This window comes from Delphinus delphis, chromosome 19 (genome assembly GCF_949987515.2).
Source record: "Delphinus delphis chromosome 19, mDelDel1.2, whole genome shotgun sequence".
Lineage (NCBI taxonomy): Eukaryota > Metazoa > Chordata > Mammalia > Artiodactyla > Delphinidae > Delphinus > Delphinus delphis.
Window position 1 is genome coordinate 16,604,201 of NC_082701.1, and position 18,724 is coordinate 16,622,924.

At 51.6% G+C, this 18,724-nt stretch overlaps 1 protein-coding gene across 7 annotated transcripts in view; it reads right to left on the minus strand.

The window, feature by feature from the left end:
* MAPT (microtubule associated protein tau) overlaps window positions 1-18,724 on the minus strand; it is a 102,120-nt gene that overhangs the window by 11,291 nt on the left and 72,105 nt on the right. For 6 of the 7 annotated variants that reach the window (XM_069540141.1, XM_069540139.1, XM_069540140.1 and 3 more), the window contains 3 exons: window positions 16,693-16,748; window positions 12,661-12,811; window positions 9,451-9,716 (listed from right to left, as the gene is read on the minus strand). In XM_069540141.1, the coding sequence (XP_069396242.1) occupies window positions 9,451-9,716; window positions 12,661-12,811; window positions 16,693-16,748 (473 nt within the window). Of the gene's footprint in view, window positions 1-9,450; window positions 9,717-11,414; window positions 11,469-12,660; window positions 12,812-13,882; window positions 14,081-16,692; window positions 16,749-18,724 lie in introns of all 7 variants that reach the window. The other variant, XM_069540135.1, reaches the window with a different exon arrangement.

An 18,724-nucleotide genomic window follows, 5' to 3' on the forward strand; every position in this document is an offset into this window, starting at 1 on the left:
AACTCGGAGTGTCCACCAGGTTGGGATGCAGCAGAATGTACTCAGTTACATTATTAAATGAACAAATAAAAGTCCCAACTGTGGCCTCATTCATAACACCTACCAGACCCCTGTGAACATTCACCGAGACCTTTAGGTGGCTGTCCTCAAGTCTGTTAGGTACTGGAATCGCCCGCAGACATATTTTTAAAATGCCAGACCTCACTCCTGACCTTAGAATCTCAGTCTTTGTGCTTATGAAAAGCACCCCTGGTGCCTGGTTCAGATGCATGGCTAGGTTCGAGAATCACAGACTTCATGGGGAGGACACAGGTGGTTTTATGGAGAAGATAAATCTGGACCCCCTTCCATGGGAGGCCTTGGCCTCCTGGAAGGCAGGGTAAGTGCCTGCCCTGCACCATCGGCTCCCCTTCATCCACAAACCACCAGGCGCTCAGGGAACAGGGTGATGTTCCCAGGTGACCTTCCCTAACTTTTCCTGGGCAGGTGTTGTCCAGATGGTAGAGATCCCACTGTATCTCTGCGAGGCTTCTCCTTCTCCAGGCACCAGGGAAAGGGTGTGGGGCTATCCACATTCCAGGGGGGAATGATTTTTACCCAATTTGTCTGTGCATTTCATAGACAGACAACCATGGTGCAGAGAAGGGGAGCTGAGAAACTCTGCGTTTTGTCTGCCAGAGCAGGGATCACATCCTCGCCGGGTGTCCTCCATCAGGAGTGCTGTATTTGGAACCGGTGGGCCTTAGTTTCTATTAATCACAGGTATAGATAACTGGCAACTGAAGTTTCCAATGAAGAACCAGCACTGCCCTCTGAAATGCCGGAAATGGCACCAAGACCTCAGCTGCTGCCAGGTGGGGGCCACTGCCCCTGAGCCCCGGGGGCAGCCTTTAGGGCAGCTGTAGCTGGGGGGTCAGAGCCGGGGCCTGGCTCATCTAGGGTGAAGGGCCCCAAATCTGACCCAAGAGCCAGAGCCGGCCATCAAGGGGTCCACAGGTCCTCAGCCAAAGGAGGAAATAAGGACGTGACAGCAAAATTTGTCCGTCCTACTTTTTGGTTTTAAAAATGGCCTTTCCTCCAATAAAATTTAAAAAAATAAAAATGAAAATAAAATGGCCTTTCCTTTATTACATTATTATTAAATTACATCGATAGGAGATATTATTTTTAGATGTCCTTAACCTGGCAAAATTTAAAATATAGTCATCTTCTCTTGGACCCCATCCCTGTTTTTTTCCTTAATTTCACTGCTCTGAATTGAAAAAACCTGGGAAGCACACATCTAACCCATCACTTTGTTTTCTTTTATGTTCCTTTAAAGTAAAAAGCTATGCCTTGGGCTTCCCTGGTGGCGCAGTGGTTGAGAGTCCGTCCGCCTGCCGATGCAGGGAACATGGGTTCGTGCCCCGGTCCAGGAAGATCCCACATGCCGCGGAGCGGCTGGGCCCGTGAGCCATGGCCACTGAGCCTGCGCGTCCGGAGCCTGTGCTCCGCAACGGGAGAGGCCACAACAGTGAGAGGCCCGTGTACCGCAAAAAACAAAAAGAAAGCTATGCCTTTTTTCATCATAAAAAAGTAACAGGACATTACGATTTTGAGAAACAGAGGTTCCAGAAAGAGGAGAAAACGTTTTCTTGCTAGCACAGCCACTGTTGCACTTTCTTGAATTCTCTTCAATTCTCATATATAAAAATAAAACTACCATCTCAGACATAGAAATGGCAGTAATTATTGTGTACATACTATTTTATACCAAGTATTTGCCACGTTCTACAGTCATCAGAAGCATTAATTTAAAAAAGATGTCAGATTCCATTTCCTGTCACCTGTGCTATCAGATATTTATATTGATTCCATTTTGAAGAATACAGTCTCATCATGAACATCGCTCTGCAAGGAGTTTCTCCCATTCTGTGGGTTATTTTCATAGCACAGAGCTCCAGAAGTACAATTTCTGGGCCTAAGTTACAAACACTCTAAAAACTCTCCACACAGCTCTCCAAATGGCTTTCTAAAAGGGTCAGATTAATTTCTCCTGTGAGCACTGTTGAGAAAGTCAGTTTCACCATGTTGCTGCCAGCATTGTGCATTAAAAGAAATTGTTTTTCTTATTTCTTTGATTAAAATAAGTGGATCTGTGTTATTGGCTTATTATGCATTTCTTTGATTATTATTAAAATTGTTCCTTTGTCCTTTTTTTCTGCTAGTAGTTGTATTTTTTTTTCTAACATACAAACGTTGACATTTTTATATACTTCCTTTGTAACTTCCCTGGTTTTTAAATGTAAAAACCATCCCTCATTTAGAGGCTGGATAAATACCTAATTCCACGTCACCCTTCTCACCTGCCATCCCCCCGGCCCCGCCCCCAACCTTCCTGGTGAAGAGGCCATTTAAAGCCCAGAGAAGTTCAGTGACTTTCTCCAGTCAGCGGCAGAATCCACACAGGAATCTAGATCTGGGTGTTCTGCGGCCACGGCTACCTACGTAACAACAATATTTTGCCGGAGCTGTTCTCAAGCCTGTTGTCTCATAAACCAAATAAAAACAACACTCTCTCAAGGTGAACGGTGACGTCTCTCCTGCCATATAGGAGAGAGCGTGGCAACGCCTCAGCCCAGGCTTGAGCTGGGACGAAGAGGTAGAACAGGTTTTCTCACCCTGCCTTGTAGTCAGTTGCTATCAACCTCTGCACAATGTCCTTGAATCATTTCATCCCACCCTCAAATTTTAAGGAGTCCCACATGAACTCCTGCTTTGGGGATCATTTTTTATTGATAACTTTCCATTGGATAAGTCCCAGAAGCAGACTTTCCAGCTTTCATAAGAGAACTGGAGTTTAGAATTAGAAAACACACACCAACACACAAAATAATAAAACAAGAAGATTGAAAAGACAATGGTAAAAGAACCGGAGGTCATCAGGACTGACAATGATAGGACTGATCATTACATTTAACTCTGAGCTTCCTGGAAGCCAAGGCAAAAAGCGAAAACATGTTGGGTTACATAACTCTCTTATCTGACAAAGAAAACTTACCCGTTTTTCAAGGAGGATTGCCTTATTTTCTGTATTAATCCTTACAAGGACATCAAAAAAACTCAAGAGCCATTAAGCAATAACAAGATGTGCAACATACACAGAAATGTTTTCTCTGTGCAGCTTTTTCTTGTTCCAACCCCACAAAAAAGGCAACGAGCTTTTGTGGGATTTGGCAGGAGACATAAGGATATTTACAAAGCAGACCTGAATTACTGTTAGTTGTCAAATTAAGTCAACAACCCTTTTCAGAATGGTAGATTTACAGAAAGGAGAAAAACGGGCAATGGTTTGTATTATGAAATTGGAATCCTGAAACTTAATTTCTCAACTAGAGTAAATGTACGATCCTGAGCCTCAGCTCTGGGCAGACACTGAAAAGAGCCAAAGGAAAAAAACAATGTTTTGGAAGCTCCAACTTCTGATCCCGGGGACTCCTAGTCAAGGGATAAATTCCTGTGGTCAGGGTTCGACCCTGGAGGAGAGGCTGGGGTGGTGTGAGCCTGGGAGCGGGTCCACTTTGGTTTAATCCATTTCCTAGAGAACCCCAGATGGTTCCAAACCCTCATGAGACCTTGTTCTGGTTCTTTTTGGGCTCAGCTTTCTTGATGTGCTCCAGATCGCCCAGCCCTCACCACTCCCACCCCAGCAGCTTCCAGGCTGGCCCAGTGTCCTTGGGTCACCCCTGGTGAGGCCTGTCTCGAGCACTGCCTGGCGCTGGGCCTGGCTTGGCCTCGCTAGGGTCAACAGGCCCAGTGCTGAGGATTGGGGGCTGGGATGCTCTGGTGGGAATGTAACCTGGGGTGGGCACTGGACGCCCACAGCAAGCCTCCTCTTCAAGTCCAAGGTGGTCAGCCTGAGAACTGACACAGGAGATCAAGTAATCGGGGAGTCACCTTTAGAACTATTTATACTGTTCCTTTAAACAGTGACTGCCCCAAGATTCTTTATAATGATGGGATTTACACAAGATTTTTTTCCAGAAACACAGATGTTGTGTATAGGGAGAGATGCCCAGAGGGTCTCAGAGTTACACGGCTATCCCAGAGGAGGCTCTCAGCCTGGCTCTGCACAGCCTGATACTTCAGCTCAAGTGCAGCTGAGTGCCTGGCCCTGACCCAGGACAAGCAAACTATCCTACGTACAGACTCACTTTATTTACTCCACATAAATGTTCTACATGTGTACTTTTAAAAATGAGACAAAGTTTCAACAGATGCAACCAATTTTTGAAACAGTTCTCCAGAATGGAGACAGACGCAGCGTGCCATCGCCATCTCGTGGCCACATGGAATATTGCAGCCCAAGGCTTTCCAAGCCTGGCAGCTTTGGCAGGTTTCTGTCCTGCCCGGGGCCTTCGCATCCCAGCTACTGCCTTGGACATCCTCGGAGGAAGTGACTTTAGCTCCATCTGCTCAAAGCCAACCAGACCACCCCCCATGCTCTGGTCATGACTCTGCATGTCCCTTCTCACCTCGGCAGCCACAAGGATACCCCCAGTTCTCCTTACCTGGCAGCCTCAGCCCCATATGAGCTCTTTCTCTCTCACGATGGAAGGTACCTGGGACCTCTGTGCTCTCCGCTGACCACACAGAGACGCTGCTGAGGTTGGTGCTGCCATCACCTGGGCTGGGCCCAGACCTGCCCTCTTATTCACCTCCCCCTCCGTGACTCACTGACAGGCCAAAGGCTCTGCGGCGGGTGCTCTCCACTACTCTCTTTCTTCTCCATCCTATCCTGTCCTGTCGGGGCAAACACAGAGCTGGTTCACAGCACACCCAGCAGGGCAGGGACCTCCCTCTATCAGCTGTTAACTCTCCAAAGCTCTCGCGTGAACGAACAAAGCTCCACCCTAACCCACGCCCTTCTGCTACCCCAGCTGGTACCAGTTTTAGCTTTATTTTGCTTTTGCTCTGAGTATCTCCAGGTGCAGTTTCCCACTATTCTCTCTTCTGTGTCTCCAGCACTCTACGTGGGGGACTTTCCTTTCAAAGACCCAATGACGGTCCCAAACAAGGGTCTGTCCTATCTTCTCTGACTTGGTAACAACTGATATTGTGGGTGACACTCCACAACACAGGTGACTCTCAGTATGGTGATCCTTGAGGGTGCAGGTAACGCCCTCAGTGTGGGTGACAGCAGTACAGGCGACCCTCAGTATGGGGGACCCTCGATGGTTGCAGGCTGCCCCCTCCTGCATATGCTTCCCTGGCCAACCTCTCCTCTTGCCCTTTTTTATACGCTCATGTGTCTCTCTCTCCTGCCTGGGCCTGGGGGCAGAAACTCTCACCGCACAGGGCCTGGCGCTCAGAGGTGCCGCAGGAATGTTGGATCAATGAATAAAGGAAAGAGAGAAGGAACCAGCTTTTGGTGCTATTTTATGTTGTTTTCTAATTTATTTCTGCTCTTATCTTTGTTTCTGTATTCTTATTCTTTTCTTGTATTCTTTTTTCCCTCCAATAAGAACATATATGCTGCTATCATTAAGTTTTTAAAATAATAAAAGCATTTAAAATTATGAATTCGTTCTAAGTACAATTTGGGGGCATCACCACATAATTTATGGCATTTGTTATCAAGGCACTTGGAAAAGGCATTTTCATTTCCAAACTGAATGAGCAGTGACAAAGGAAAGGTTTTTAATTCCCAGGCATTTGTGGTCATACTGGTGATATGCACACAGTGAAGTTCTGGTGTACCACAATGAGGTTAGAGATTAGAAGCAATTTCTGCTCCTCTATATTTATAGGTGTTTTTCTTTATGGACTAAATAGATTATTGACATAATATCTGGACTCTTAACAGATAAACCCTTGGCCCTACAGTTTAATTCCTGACATTTGTTCATTTTCCCCTTTCAATTACATGGACTTTCTTTGTCCTTTTATCTTTTTACTTTACTAATATCTACTGTGACACCTCCAGTCACAACTGTATTTCTATCCATTTTTTTCTTTTTTAAAATATTGATTGATTGATTGATGTGGACCATTTTTAAAATCTTTACTGAATTTGTTACAATATTGCTTCTGTTTTATGCTTTGGCTGTGAGGCATGTGGGATCTTAGCTCCCCATGGGGTCTCAGCCTGGACCGCACACTGGGAACCCCTAGGGAGGCCCTCTCAAGATTGTCACGGGCCAGGGAGAGGCTCTGGCACTAGTTTTTTTTTTTTTTTTTTTTGCGGTACGTGGGCCTCTCACTGTTGTGGCCTCTCCCGTTGCAGAGCACAGGCTCCCGACGCGCAGGCTCAGCGGCCATGGCTCACGGGCCCAGCCGCTCCGCGGCATGTGGGATCTTTCCGGACCGGGGCACGGACCCGTGTCCCCTGCATCGGCAGGCGGACTCTCAACCACTGCGCCACCAGGGAAGCCCTGGCACTAGGATTTTTAAAACAATCTGCCCCCTTCCCTGCCCCAGGTGATTCTCCTTTGCAGTCACAAGAGAACTGCTACTCCTTCCTTCCCTCCCCACCTTTGGTGGATCCAGCTGGTTCTGTTAAAGTGGCCAAGTGATCATCTGCATTTTCCTTTAAAAGTAATTTCGTTTCGGACTCTTCAAGCAATATATGTTCACTGTAGCAAATCATGAAAACAGAGAAATGTACGAAGCAGAAAACAGATGTTTTACATTTTTTTCCAACCAGTGATCTGTTGCGGTTTTCAGTCTCTGCAGGTTTACAAACATGACCATCTCCTGCTTCTCCTTCTTCAACGTGTCATCTGTTCCGGGAGTTGAGTTATCCTTCAGACTCTTGAAGCATTCGTTGCCCCTTTTGTAGCCGAATAAACAGTGATTGAGCACTTACTGTATTGTATGTTGGGCTGAAAGAGGACACAGGGACCCAAAGATCTCACGGGACCTTGAGGGACCTTCAGTCTAGTCATTTTATTTTATTATTTATTTATTTATTTGGTTGCACTGGGTCTTAGTTGCAGCAGGCAGGCTCCTTAGTTGCAGCTTGTGGGCTCTTTAGTTGTGGCTTGCCAGCTCCTTAGTTGCGGCTCACGGGCTCCTTAGTTGTGGCACGCGAACTCAGTTGCGGCATGCATGTGAGATCTAGTTCCCCGACCAGGGATCAAATCCCGGCCCCCTGCATTGGGAGCGCGGGGTCTTATCCACTGTGCCACCAGGGAAGTCCCAGTCTAGTCATTTTAAAAGGCCTTCTGTTTGGATCCCAGGTGCCTTTTTTCCTTTTCTTGTCGTTTTTCCCGGAGATTAATGTGTTGAACTTTGTTATGGGTCAGGTTTTCTTTGTTTCACACAATTTTCTAGGTTTTCCATGGAATTTAAGGGGAAGCTGTTACCTCCCCTTCTGCCACTTCCTCACATCTCCTCCCCAAAAAGCCCCAAGAAAAGTCACTTTTCTTCTTTAACCTTCAGTTGCCATGGACACACGTCTGCGCCCCAGCGCGGTGCGGCCATAACCTGGGGGCACCCTCCCCATTTCCGCCCTGAGCATCAAGTCGCTGGCCCTCGGGGCCGGCGGCTCAGGTGCGAGGCGTGGGTTCCTCCCTGTCAGCCCTGTCACTGCTGTTCTCAGCGGAGTTACCAGAACGGGGCCAAATGGGCGGGGGCAGCCGGCGGGTGTTGCAGGTGTGTGACAGAGCCCCGCAGGCTGGGAGGCACTGATGGTCATGGTTTCCCTCTCGCCATGATGAGCACGCTGGTCACAGCCCCACAGTCTTCTCAGTGGTGCAGAACTGGCCGTGTGGGGCTTTGTTTTTCATTTTTCAAAACAGGCAAATGCTCTGTGCTATGAAAACAGGGCACACACAGGACACCCACAGCGTTGAGGGAGGGGTGCGAACGCCAGTGGGAAACATCCCGTCACCTTGGAAACCCTCTCCCTGGGGGTCCCTCTGCCCCCAGAGCCTCACAGAGGGGTCAACTTCAAGCCAGCGCTCCAGCCAGCTGTGCCAGAGCCCCTTCTGGAAGGAGACAGGCATCTTTACGAAGCACAGCAAACACTTCAGGAAGGTAAACACGGCTCAGGCCCAGCACTGTGGCCCAAAGACCAGTGCGATGAGACCCCGAGAGGCACCCAGACCTCCCCACTGGGCAGGACCGTTCGGGTCCCAAGGATGGGAAAGGCCAGCAGGGGTCCCTGAGGCTCCACGGGAAGCAGAGTGCACGGTTTCAGGCAATGGCACCAACATGGACCAAAGGTGCTCCGAGACACCCTCCCTCCACGGTGACCCAGGCCCCAGACAAGAGTGATTAATAAAATCAAGAGTGCGGAGGCCCCACCTGGGGGTCCCGACTGAAAGGGAAACATTGGCCCCTGCCCACCAGGAGGCTCGCTGCCCCAAAAACGGCCCAGCCTGGAAGGCCCAACACAAGAGCTGGGTCTTGGACCTCCAATCCCTTTCCTGCCTCCCTTCTTCCTTCTCTGTTCCCCACCCTGTGCTGGTGGGGGAGGACTGCTATTGTCTGAATCGTGTCCCCCAAAATCCACACGCTGAAGTCCCAACTCCCAGCACCTCCGAATGGGACTGTATGTGGAACAGGGTCTCTAAAGAGCTCATTAAGTTAAAATGAGCTCATTAGGGTGGGCCCTAATCCAATATGACTGGTGTCCTCATGGGAGGGGGGGACTGGGACACAGAGACACCCAGAGATGGACCATGTGAGGCCATGGGGAGAAGGCGGCACCCACAAGCCAAGGAGAGAGGCCCCCGAAGACACGACCCCCGCCGACACCTTGATCTTGGACTTGCAGCCTCCGGAGTTATGAGGCGTTACATTTCTGTTGTATACGCCGCCCAGGCCATGGTATTTCGTATGTCAACCCTAGGAAACTCATACAACGGGGGATGGGGCCAAGAAGAGGAGGAAGACGGCCCAGGCTGTCCCCATTTCTCTCCACCTCTGGCCCTTGGAAGCTCATTTTCTCCAACTTTGGGAGACCCAGAAATGTCATGAGCACCTATTCGTCCCTGGAAGAATCAGGTGTTCAAAACAGAATCACGAATTTCCCCAGAATTGGGACCTAAACAAATGTCCAACCAACACCAGAGACACACCCACCTATGGACTGGTTGTCTCATTTTCGAAACACAAGGCAGCCACGGAACCCCTGTGGCACCCACTTTGAGAACCGCCAGGTCACGGAGCTACAAGCCTGTCACCTCAGATCCGTCCAATCAGCAAGGGCTGAAGTGAGGAAGGGAAGAACCGGTACCTTCTCTCCCCTGAGCAGGGCACTCACGGCCTGGTGGTGACCCCAGTAAAGAACCGAACAGTAACCTACTGTCTTTCCTTGAAGAGGCCGGGGAGGTGCTTGTGCTATGGGGGGTGGGTGGGGGGACCCAGGCTGGTGGTGGGAGGAGAGCCGCTCGCCCGCCTCCAGCCCAGCTGCGGGGGACCCACCCGCCTCCTCTTGCACAGCCAGCCTCTGCACGCCCTTACCTTCCCGCCTCCCGGCTGGTGCTTCAGGTTTTCCGTGGAGCCGATCTTGGACTTGACGTTCTTCAGGTCTGGCATGGGCCCGGGGGCGGTCTGCAGGCGGCTCTTAGCTGCAGACGGCGACTTGGGTGGAGTGCGGACCACTGCCACCTTCTTGGGCTCCCGGGTGGGCGGGGTCGGCAGGGAAGGGGTGCGGGACCGGCTGCCCGGAGTGCCTGGGGAGCCGGGGCTGCTGTAGCCACTGCGGTCCCCGGATTTCCCAGATTCACCTGGAAAGGAAGGAGGGCATGAGGCCAGTTAGCAAAGGGCTATCTGTCCTGGGGTCCGTTCCCAGACTCAGGGCTGGATCAGGCACGTGGAAACAAGGTCAGAAGCTCAGTCACACCAGCAGGAGGCTGCCCATTTCTAGAGAAACGCCTCCACTGTGCTGCTTTGCGACAGAGATATCCTGCTTCCCAGAGAAGCAACAGAGTGGTCACCAAGGACCACCCAGTACCCCCTAGAGGGGGCCCGACTCTGCCCTGTGGCCCTGGGGCCAGGAGAGGCTCCAGCGAGCTGTGTGGTCTCAGACAAGTCACTTACCCACTCTGAGCTCAGAGGAAAAAATGGTAATGCCTGCAGTGAGTGAGGCCGGGCAGGGCTACATGGCCTGTGCCCTGAATAAGGGCAATGCAATGGTGGGCCAGGGGCCCATCTGGATCCACTGGACTCTTTAACCACAGGGTGAATTTTAAGCTGTTCTCCAAGTTCAAGGCCCCTTTTCCCTCAGACCCCATCCAAACTCCCAGCTCCTCTATGGTACCTGGGCTCCACAATGGTATACCTGCTTCGTGTCTATCTGTCCCTGGCTCTCCAAACAAGCCATGCCACTTCCTGCCGCCCTGCCCTCCCGAGAACCCTCTCCCCACCAAAGCGATGCGCAGCAAATAGCAGTGCACTTTTCCAGGTGCAATGCGGGCGCCAAGCCCTCCAGGAAGGCCGCTGGGCCCACCCCTCTCCCAGCGGAACAGCCCTGGGTTCCCCAACATGCGTCTCTTCCTGCACTTCTCATCCCCCATCACACTTTAATAGTTGGCTATTCCGTCTGCCTCTTGGATTCGTGTTTCACCAAGTGTGGCCCCAGGCACCCCTGCATCAGAATCTCCGGAGCCACCACGGAGGAGTGGGACCTGTAAGATGCAGATCTCCAGGCCCCATCTAGACCTGATAGGACAGAATCTCTAGGGCTGGGGCCTGCAAAATTGGTGCTTCCCACGCTCCCAGGGATTCTTGAGCAGACTCGAGTCTGAGAGCCACTGGGCCGGATGCTGGGCTCCAGCTCTGAGGGTGGCTGATGCCCCCGCCCCAGGAACTGTTTGTACCAAACAGGGACCTGCCGGGCCCCAGGCTGGAGAAGGGCAGCTCTTTGCTGGAAGCGACAACTTCTCTTGCCGAGGGGAGAAGGAGCGTGTGGCTGTTAGCGGAGTCTCTGTGTCTGCTGGAACTCCCTCATGGTGCCAAGCTCTGCAGGCAGGGCTCGGTGCCCCCACCCTCTGCCCCCAGGCACACAGGCTGGCTGGTGGACCTGGTGGTGGCTTCAGATTCTTTCTGTGCCACTGAATTGCAGAGCGACCTTAGGCAAGTTACTCGACCTCCCCGGGTCCAGCACAGTGACCGTCACCCACAGGATGCCGGTGCGATCTCACATGTAACCTGGTTGGGGCCAGTGCTCGAGGCACATCCTCCCCTGGGCCCACCACAGCCCTCGGCTGCAGTGAGAGCACGCAGGATTAGAACGGCCCGTTGGACAGACACATCCGCACAAAGCACACGAAGAGAGGAGCAGGAATTCTGACTGTGCCGACGTCAGGCTCAACGTGGGACACCTACGTTTCAGAAGCACGTCCTCCCGGCTCTAAACACCTAAGCCACCCAAGAGGCACGTGCGCAAAGGCATGACCCTGCGGGCGGAGCAGGCTCAGAATTACCTCTCTCAGATTTTGCCCCTCCGTGGGGTGGTTTTTTCTGCACTTGCTTCGTAGCTTAAAAAGAAAAATCCACAGAAAGCCTCGTTATCATCGAGCTTAAAGAGGCCTTAATGAGTGTTTTTTTATGGGCGCCCAGTCATGCCCAGCCAGGCCATCCACAGAGGCGAGCAAGGCGGGGAACGGGGTCAGGGGCTCCATCGGGCAGGAAACAAGGCCAACTTGGGGGAGATCTGTCCACCCAAGAGCAGGTAAGATCCAAAGAGAAGCACACGTTCTTGTTTCCAGTTATGATCCAGTTGCGTGAATCAACTGGCACAATGACCAGTGAAAATAAGCAGCGTCAAAATCATGTAAAAATCCCAGTCACAAGTCTGGAAGCTACCCCGTACCATACGTATCGTATACGTGCGGAAAAACCCTGTGGGAGAAAACCAACGTACGGGCCTCAGCGAGCGGGCGTCCGTGCAGGCCCCACTCTACGGCAACCTCGAGGAACATCACAGCCAAGACATGCAGCAGACAAGGGCTCTGAGCGGCCACCCCGGGGCCAAGGGGCAGCAGAGGCCCCGTGGCACCCGCCCAGGCCTCGTGCGCAGCCCATATAAGATCCACGGGGCCCCTGAGCCAGCGCAGGCCAGACGCCCCCCGAGTCATGCACAATCTAAACCCAGTTTCCTGGGACAGTCCCCAGGGCAGTGAGACAGGGGCACTCAGCCTGGCTGTCCCCAGTGGAAGCAAGATGGCTCAAGTGAAGCCTTGCCTGGTACTCAAAACCGAGTGGGTTTTACTCACAGGAGCCCGGGGGAACGGGCCCAGGGTGTGACTGCTTAGCTAAGATTCTTAGGTTCTGTCCGAGGGTCCCTAACATCCCAGCAAGTTAGCAGGGGCCGTGCCCTGTGTGAGGTCACCTATAGTGACCTAACCCTCATTTGGGGACTGAAAAACACCTCCCAGGGGCCCTGGACGTGGGGTCCAAGGATCTCAGAGAAGCCCCTTTTCCGTCAGTTACTAGTCTTACGGCTGCTTTTTCCTCGTGCTTAAAAGTCTGGTTAGACTTAGTCGAGCCTCGATTTCTTCATGGTAAAAAGTGGGGATTCAATATCTAGCTCAGAAAATTAAAAGAATTAGACAATGAACATTCGGTGCTTAGTAAACTGCAGGCGTCGATCAGCTACCAGAGCTGAACTGTCAGGGCTTCCACAGCGAGCTCTCCCCCGACTCGGATTCCAGAGAACAGCCCTCTTACCGGTGCCCGGTGGGGTCTTCGGGGAGGGCGTGGTCTTCTGGGTGGGCGTGGTTTTTGCTGGAATCCGGGTGGCGTTGGCCGGGCCCTTCTGGCCTGGAGGGGCCGCTCCCCGGGGTGTGGCGATCTTCGTTCCAGGTTTACCATCTGCCCCCTGTAAACGAAGCATGGTAGAGTGGTTTTCACGACTGGGAAAGGTTCCCGCCACCCGGCGTCAATGCCAGCCCCATTCAACCACCGTGACTCCAAATGAGGCTAAGGTTGGGGTGACACTTTGCCAGCCAGATACAACAAACGTCCTCTACAATGACGAGGGTTTGCTGGGCACACAAATCCACAGCCCCTCCCAAATGCCTACCTTTTCCTCCTGGAGGGACATTTTACATGAGTTCTCTGCAAGAGCTGAGCTAATGTATTTAATAAAAAGTCAACAGAGCTTACAGCAATGATCGAGTTCATCATCCAACCAGTGTCGGCAGGCAGGACATCTGTAGACTCTTCCTACGTGGACACCATTCTCTGACTCCCTTAGGGATTTATCTGACTGGTGGTGGTTAGTTTCAGAGGGACAAGGAGACAGTTTGTTGAAACTGACTGAGAATGCTAACAGAGCTGGGCCCTATCCTCCTGTTCTCTCCCAAACAAGCCTCAGGCTTCAGTACCACCTCAGGTGTGCTAAGAGCCCTTGGCGGGTAAACACCAGCGTCAATTAGCAAACTGGCCAAAGGTGGAGCACAGGCGCACAAGCACAGGCAGCTGACTGGGGACAATGACTGGGTCTGGGGACCCAGCTGATGACCTTGACATATAACACAAACTCAAAGAAGAAACTGACATGAACTGAGGACCACGAGATGGTTCAGGAAGGAGTAAACTGGTGGGACAGGCATGGCTGCAGAGTGATGCTGTCCAACCCAAAATGAGGGCAACCTGGAAGCACCCCCCGGTTACCAAAGTCAGAAATGGACAAAGGAACCCAAACAGAGTGGCGATTTCCAAGCCGGGGTCCCCTCCGGTGCCTTAGGGCCCGCTGCCACGAGGGCCGACGGGGCGCCAAGAAGGATGGCACGGTGCCTCCTTTTCCTTGTTTCAGCCAGAATTTAACTGTTCTATGTGGCGCTTCTAGGTAAGAGCTTATCCAGAGAAAGGTCTTTGCAGCTAGAAAAGCACACACTTGAAAACCACAGTAGAGCAGCCTCATTCTTTCCAAAGGTGCTTTCCTTACCTTGACTTTCATCTCCTTTGCTCCAGAACTGCCAGTTCGGGGTGTGACAGAAGAGGCGTGTTTAGGAGAGGAAGATGGCTCTGGGCACACGGCGGGGCTGGAGGGTTTGATCAAAGGGTCTGAGCTACCAGGAGTGGGGCGTTTGGAGCTAAGGCAAGGCCTATGGCTCAAGGTTTTAGCAGAGGAAGGTGTGGATGTCTTAAACATAAACATGAATAAAATCAAAATAAAAGTCAGCACATGGGAGAAATGAACAAACTGAAAAAAAGACAGTGACTACAAATAAATAAACAGGTAATGGTTTAAAGCCGTGATCGCCAAACTGGATCACGCACCCTCATCAGTCCTTCTCATCAGGAAGAACAGAAAGTGACCATGCATCTCATGTACTTGCAGTTATGCATCCGCTAATACATATACTACGATGCTAACATATGATGAACGTTATGAAACTTGCATGCGGCAGACCTTGGACAATGGACAGACTTTCTGGTACGTTCTTTCTCCAGCCCATTGGCTCTACTTCAGCGCTGCCCTTTGGAGACCACTGGTTTAAAGGTGTCTCGCACCCAAAGAGTTCATGGAGGTCGCCAAAAGTACGTGATTCTTAGGATGTTTCTCAAGAAAACACCTCCAATGTGTCATGGGTCAGAAGTGCCCCAGGTTCTGCTCAATTCCAGGTGGGGAGCTCATGCTGGCCCCCTAACTCCTGGCCCTCTCCCACCGCACCGATAGACTCGTCCTTGCTAAAAAGAGAACTGTGCCTGCCCCAGGTCTTGAAGATTCTGCCTGACACCACTTAGATCACGCGCGTGCACGCACGCACACACACACACACACACACGTGCATGCGCGTGCACACACACACACACACACTTTCTGTATAAAGTCTCGAAGCTAAACACTGTCTGGTGAATCTTATCTGGCCACTGTTTACTCTTGGCCACAGTCCACCAAAGGAAATAGGCTGGGTGGGCCAGGCGGCCAATGGGACAGGGCTCTGTGAGCTGGCTGGCCTCGCGGAGATGAGAGCACGTGAAGGACGGTGGCCGACACCTGCGGTTTGTCTAGATGGCCTCCGGGGGCCTTGGACGGGGATATGTGGCCCTGGTAGGGAAGGGTGGCCTGGGAGGGGGAAGGGCCATGCCTTCAGGAATACAACCAAGAGGCCAAGCCCAGAGGTGTTCCAAGGAGGATGTCAGAGCTACAGAGCAGGGTCCTGACCAGAGACTTTGTTACTGGGGTTCATCACTAAGGTGGCTGAGACCCTCTCTGCTGCCAGCCTTGGGGAGGACGAGAGCGAAAGGGATGGAGCACGGGGGTGAGGGGAGGGATGCGGGCTGAAGCTCTGGGGCCGCTGACAAGAAAAGCCGAGGGTGGGTACTGGCAACCCCTCCTTCCCCAGCTGCGCGAGGTCCCCCTCCCCTGGCACTGCTCCCTACCTGGCCAAGTGGCCAAGGTTCGTGAGAGATCTGATCCCTTGCTGTGAGGCTGTGAGCAGCTCCAGGGCAGGGACGGCTTCCTGATGGATGAGTGAACAGAATGCATGCCGGCATGAGGACGCGATTCCCCTGAATGGGCTTCACGACTGGCAAGCAGCTATTGCCTTCCCTCAAGTTCCCGCAGGACCCTCTGCTGCCCCACTGATGGGCAGAGTCCTGATGGCGAAGCCAACTTCCTCTAGGGCAGGCACTTCGGGCAGCGACCCTCAACACACGTGACCGAACTCTTGGGGCCTCATTCTGCATCTGGGGACTCCATCAGGCCTCCAGGACTGATTGAGACCCAGGCGTTTCAGGCAGCATGCATATGGGACATTTGAGACGCCTTTAAGGAAAACAGGTCTTCATCTAGGGCCCCAGTGAGGGTTTCCTGGCAAAACACTACCATGCATTTACAGGAGCTTTTTCCAAGATGCACAGTCACGGAGGAGAGTAAACTACAGCTGAAAGGGAGCCTGAGAAGGACCACACTGTTCCGGGTGTGGTTTTGGTGGCGAGCAAGTTGCTTCATTTTCTGGTCCTCGGGGCGTTTCTGAAGACCGGCTGGCGGGATTTCAGGACGGCGCCCACGGCATCATGGCCGTGTCCGCTCAGTATGTAGGGTGTGTGTCAGGCTTCCCTCCTCCAGCCTGTGTCAGCCCCACTCCGAGCTCGGCAGCAACTAAGCCGATCTGCTCAGAGCTCCCCAGTCTCCTCATGCCCCCGGGGCCTTTGCTTGCGCTGCTCCTATTCCTTAAAACGCCTCTTCTCACTCCTACGTCACCAACCCCCTTCATGTTTCCTTCTCCGCCTGCTTCACAGGTCCGCTCTTCTAGGGCTTTTCCAGGACCCTCCGCCTCAGGCTGGAGATCTCCTTCTTGCTCAGTACTCCCTCAGCCCCCTAAGGAAATGGTATTTTCTAGATATATCTTAAATATATCTGTGTGCGTGTTTGTATATAGATACATATTTGCTGAGCCTAGACCTGTAGCGGGAAGTGTAAAACGCGCAAATTTCAAACTTCATTGCAGAAAATTCTAACACACCTTCATTTACCGTGAACGTCTTAATTCAAACTACGCTGATGCAACTACAATTAGCATTAATTAATTCATAACTTGCTGACTGCCCTTCCCTGGCCCAAGTGTCCAGGGATAAATGCTAGAATTTTAAACGTTTGCATAAAAGCACAAAGCACTTGGAATGACAGTTGTACTTCAGGGACAAACGCTCTCCCCATGTTATATGTAAAGATTAATTCAGATACAAAGCATGGCTTCTTGATCAACTTGATGGCAGCAGAGAGGTTTCATGGTTTTGTCAGCTTACCTTGGTTTTTTTGTCCTCGGGTCCAGCCCCATCTTTGCCTTTACTGACCATGCGAGCTGATGAAATATAAAACGAGAATGTACGTTACACCCATGAGCACAGCTCACAAAGTGCCCGACGGAGCGGAGCTGACTTCTCGGGATCCATGCAACATGTCTTGCTCAGTTGGGCCAGTGGAAATCCAGCTGCTTTTCTTTCCCCTCGAATCTGTTAGGTTCTCGTTGTTAGTATCAACACAGCACACTGGAGTCATTGCTTGGAGCACCCTGACAAGAGGGGGCAGCAGGCTGGCCGAGGGCAGGGACATGCAGAGGGGAAACTGTTCCGGGCATACGTTGGCACAGGGGCCATCAGGGAAGGTAGACAGTACAGGACCACCTCTCACAGGCTCCCTTCCCGTCTCTGTCGGGGTCAGCCTCCCACAGCCGGGGCCAACCCCACTCCAAGGAGGGGCATTTGGAAAACCCAGGGCCACGGATGGGGCAGCTCAGCCAGGCTCCGGTCCCTGCAGGACCCTCTGCTCATTCAAGGGCCAAGGGGTGTAGGCTGTTTTCCCAGAGCCCGCCCCTCACTAATGGAGGCTTTGGTGACCAGCCCCAGCTGGCTCTCTGACAAGCCCATTCCACCCTTGACCCAACCCTGGAGGGTCTTCTCACCACTTACAGGCTCTACCAAGAGGACTAATGTCGCCATTTCTCCAAGCTAGCAACAATCTAGCTACTGTCGAACATCCTACAGATAACCTCTGGATTTTAGGACCAAACCATTGACGGCTTTTGTGTTTGGAAAGCCACACCCGTTGGTGAAACCAATCCACTTGTCTACCAGTGTCACCTCTAACTCACTCCTGTTATTGGCATTCATTATTGAAGACTAGTTATAGGTTTCTGTCTTTGGCTTCAATATTGTATATTCCCTGCTCCAGGGACAATGGGGCTGGTTGGAGCATCTCACTGGTTACTAGAGACCAGATTTCTAGAGTGACCAGCACTGATGACCTAGCCTAGAGGTTTTCAAACTTTACTATGCAGCAGAACCCCATTGGGAGAGATTCCTAAAATACAGAATCCCGGGCTCACTCTGAGACAGTAAGCTTAAGGTGGGGCCTGGGAATCTGCATTTTAATAAGAGCCCCAGGTGGACCTGGTTCACATCTTTTGCCCCAGTGACCATCATCATCTATGTCACAACAAAAGCGTCTGCTAGATCAGCATTTCCCAGTGCTGACTGGCGAACTGGGGAAATGCATACCATGTGTCCTTCTCAGAGGGTCATAATGTACATTAGAATATTAAAGGCTCTGACAAGCCCTGCTGCAGCAAACCCTGTTTAACTTTGTTTCACCTGTTTTTTTTCCCAAACTAATTGGACCATGGAAATCTTTTTTCCCTTTACACACCTATCAACATCCAGTGGACCAGTATTCAATAAAATGCCACTTCAGGAAACACTGTTGTAATCTGTCAAGTCACAGTATTTTGTCCCATACTATTTTGGAGTTTAGGATATTTTAAAGTAGGACTCTTTCTCTGACTTAAATTTTAAATACAGGTTCCTTTATCTATAACAGTTCAAAGTTTTCACGACGAGTAGGCTGTAATCCACATTTAACAGATGTCTGCAACTGACAGCTTAAGTAGCCTCAATTTCTGGGCCCCGCAAATCATTCTAAAATGCTACAGGACCTAAGTATATGAATGCGCTCGACTTGTGGCCATCCATGAGGCCCCCTCTGGAGTAGAAACTGTCCTCTCACTGACAGGACACAGACCCTGACCCTTAGGAACCTCCCCTCCCATCTCTCCAGCTCCTGAAGGGCTGCCGCAGTGACGCTTCCCAGGGCTCAAGACTGAGCCAGGGCTGAGACCCCTGCGATCCCAGCACAGGGACTGGCTGGGCTCCGCTGAGGGAGGAGGAGGTGTTTTCTTCCACAGGCAGTTTTTGTTTCTGCTCACTGTCTATCCTGCCACGAGGCAGGGTGGAGTGGAGTGGGGGTGGGGACTCTGGGCCACCTCCAAATGCTTGTGTGTGT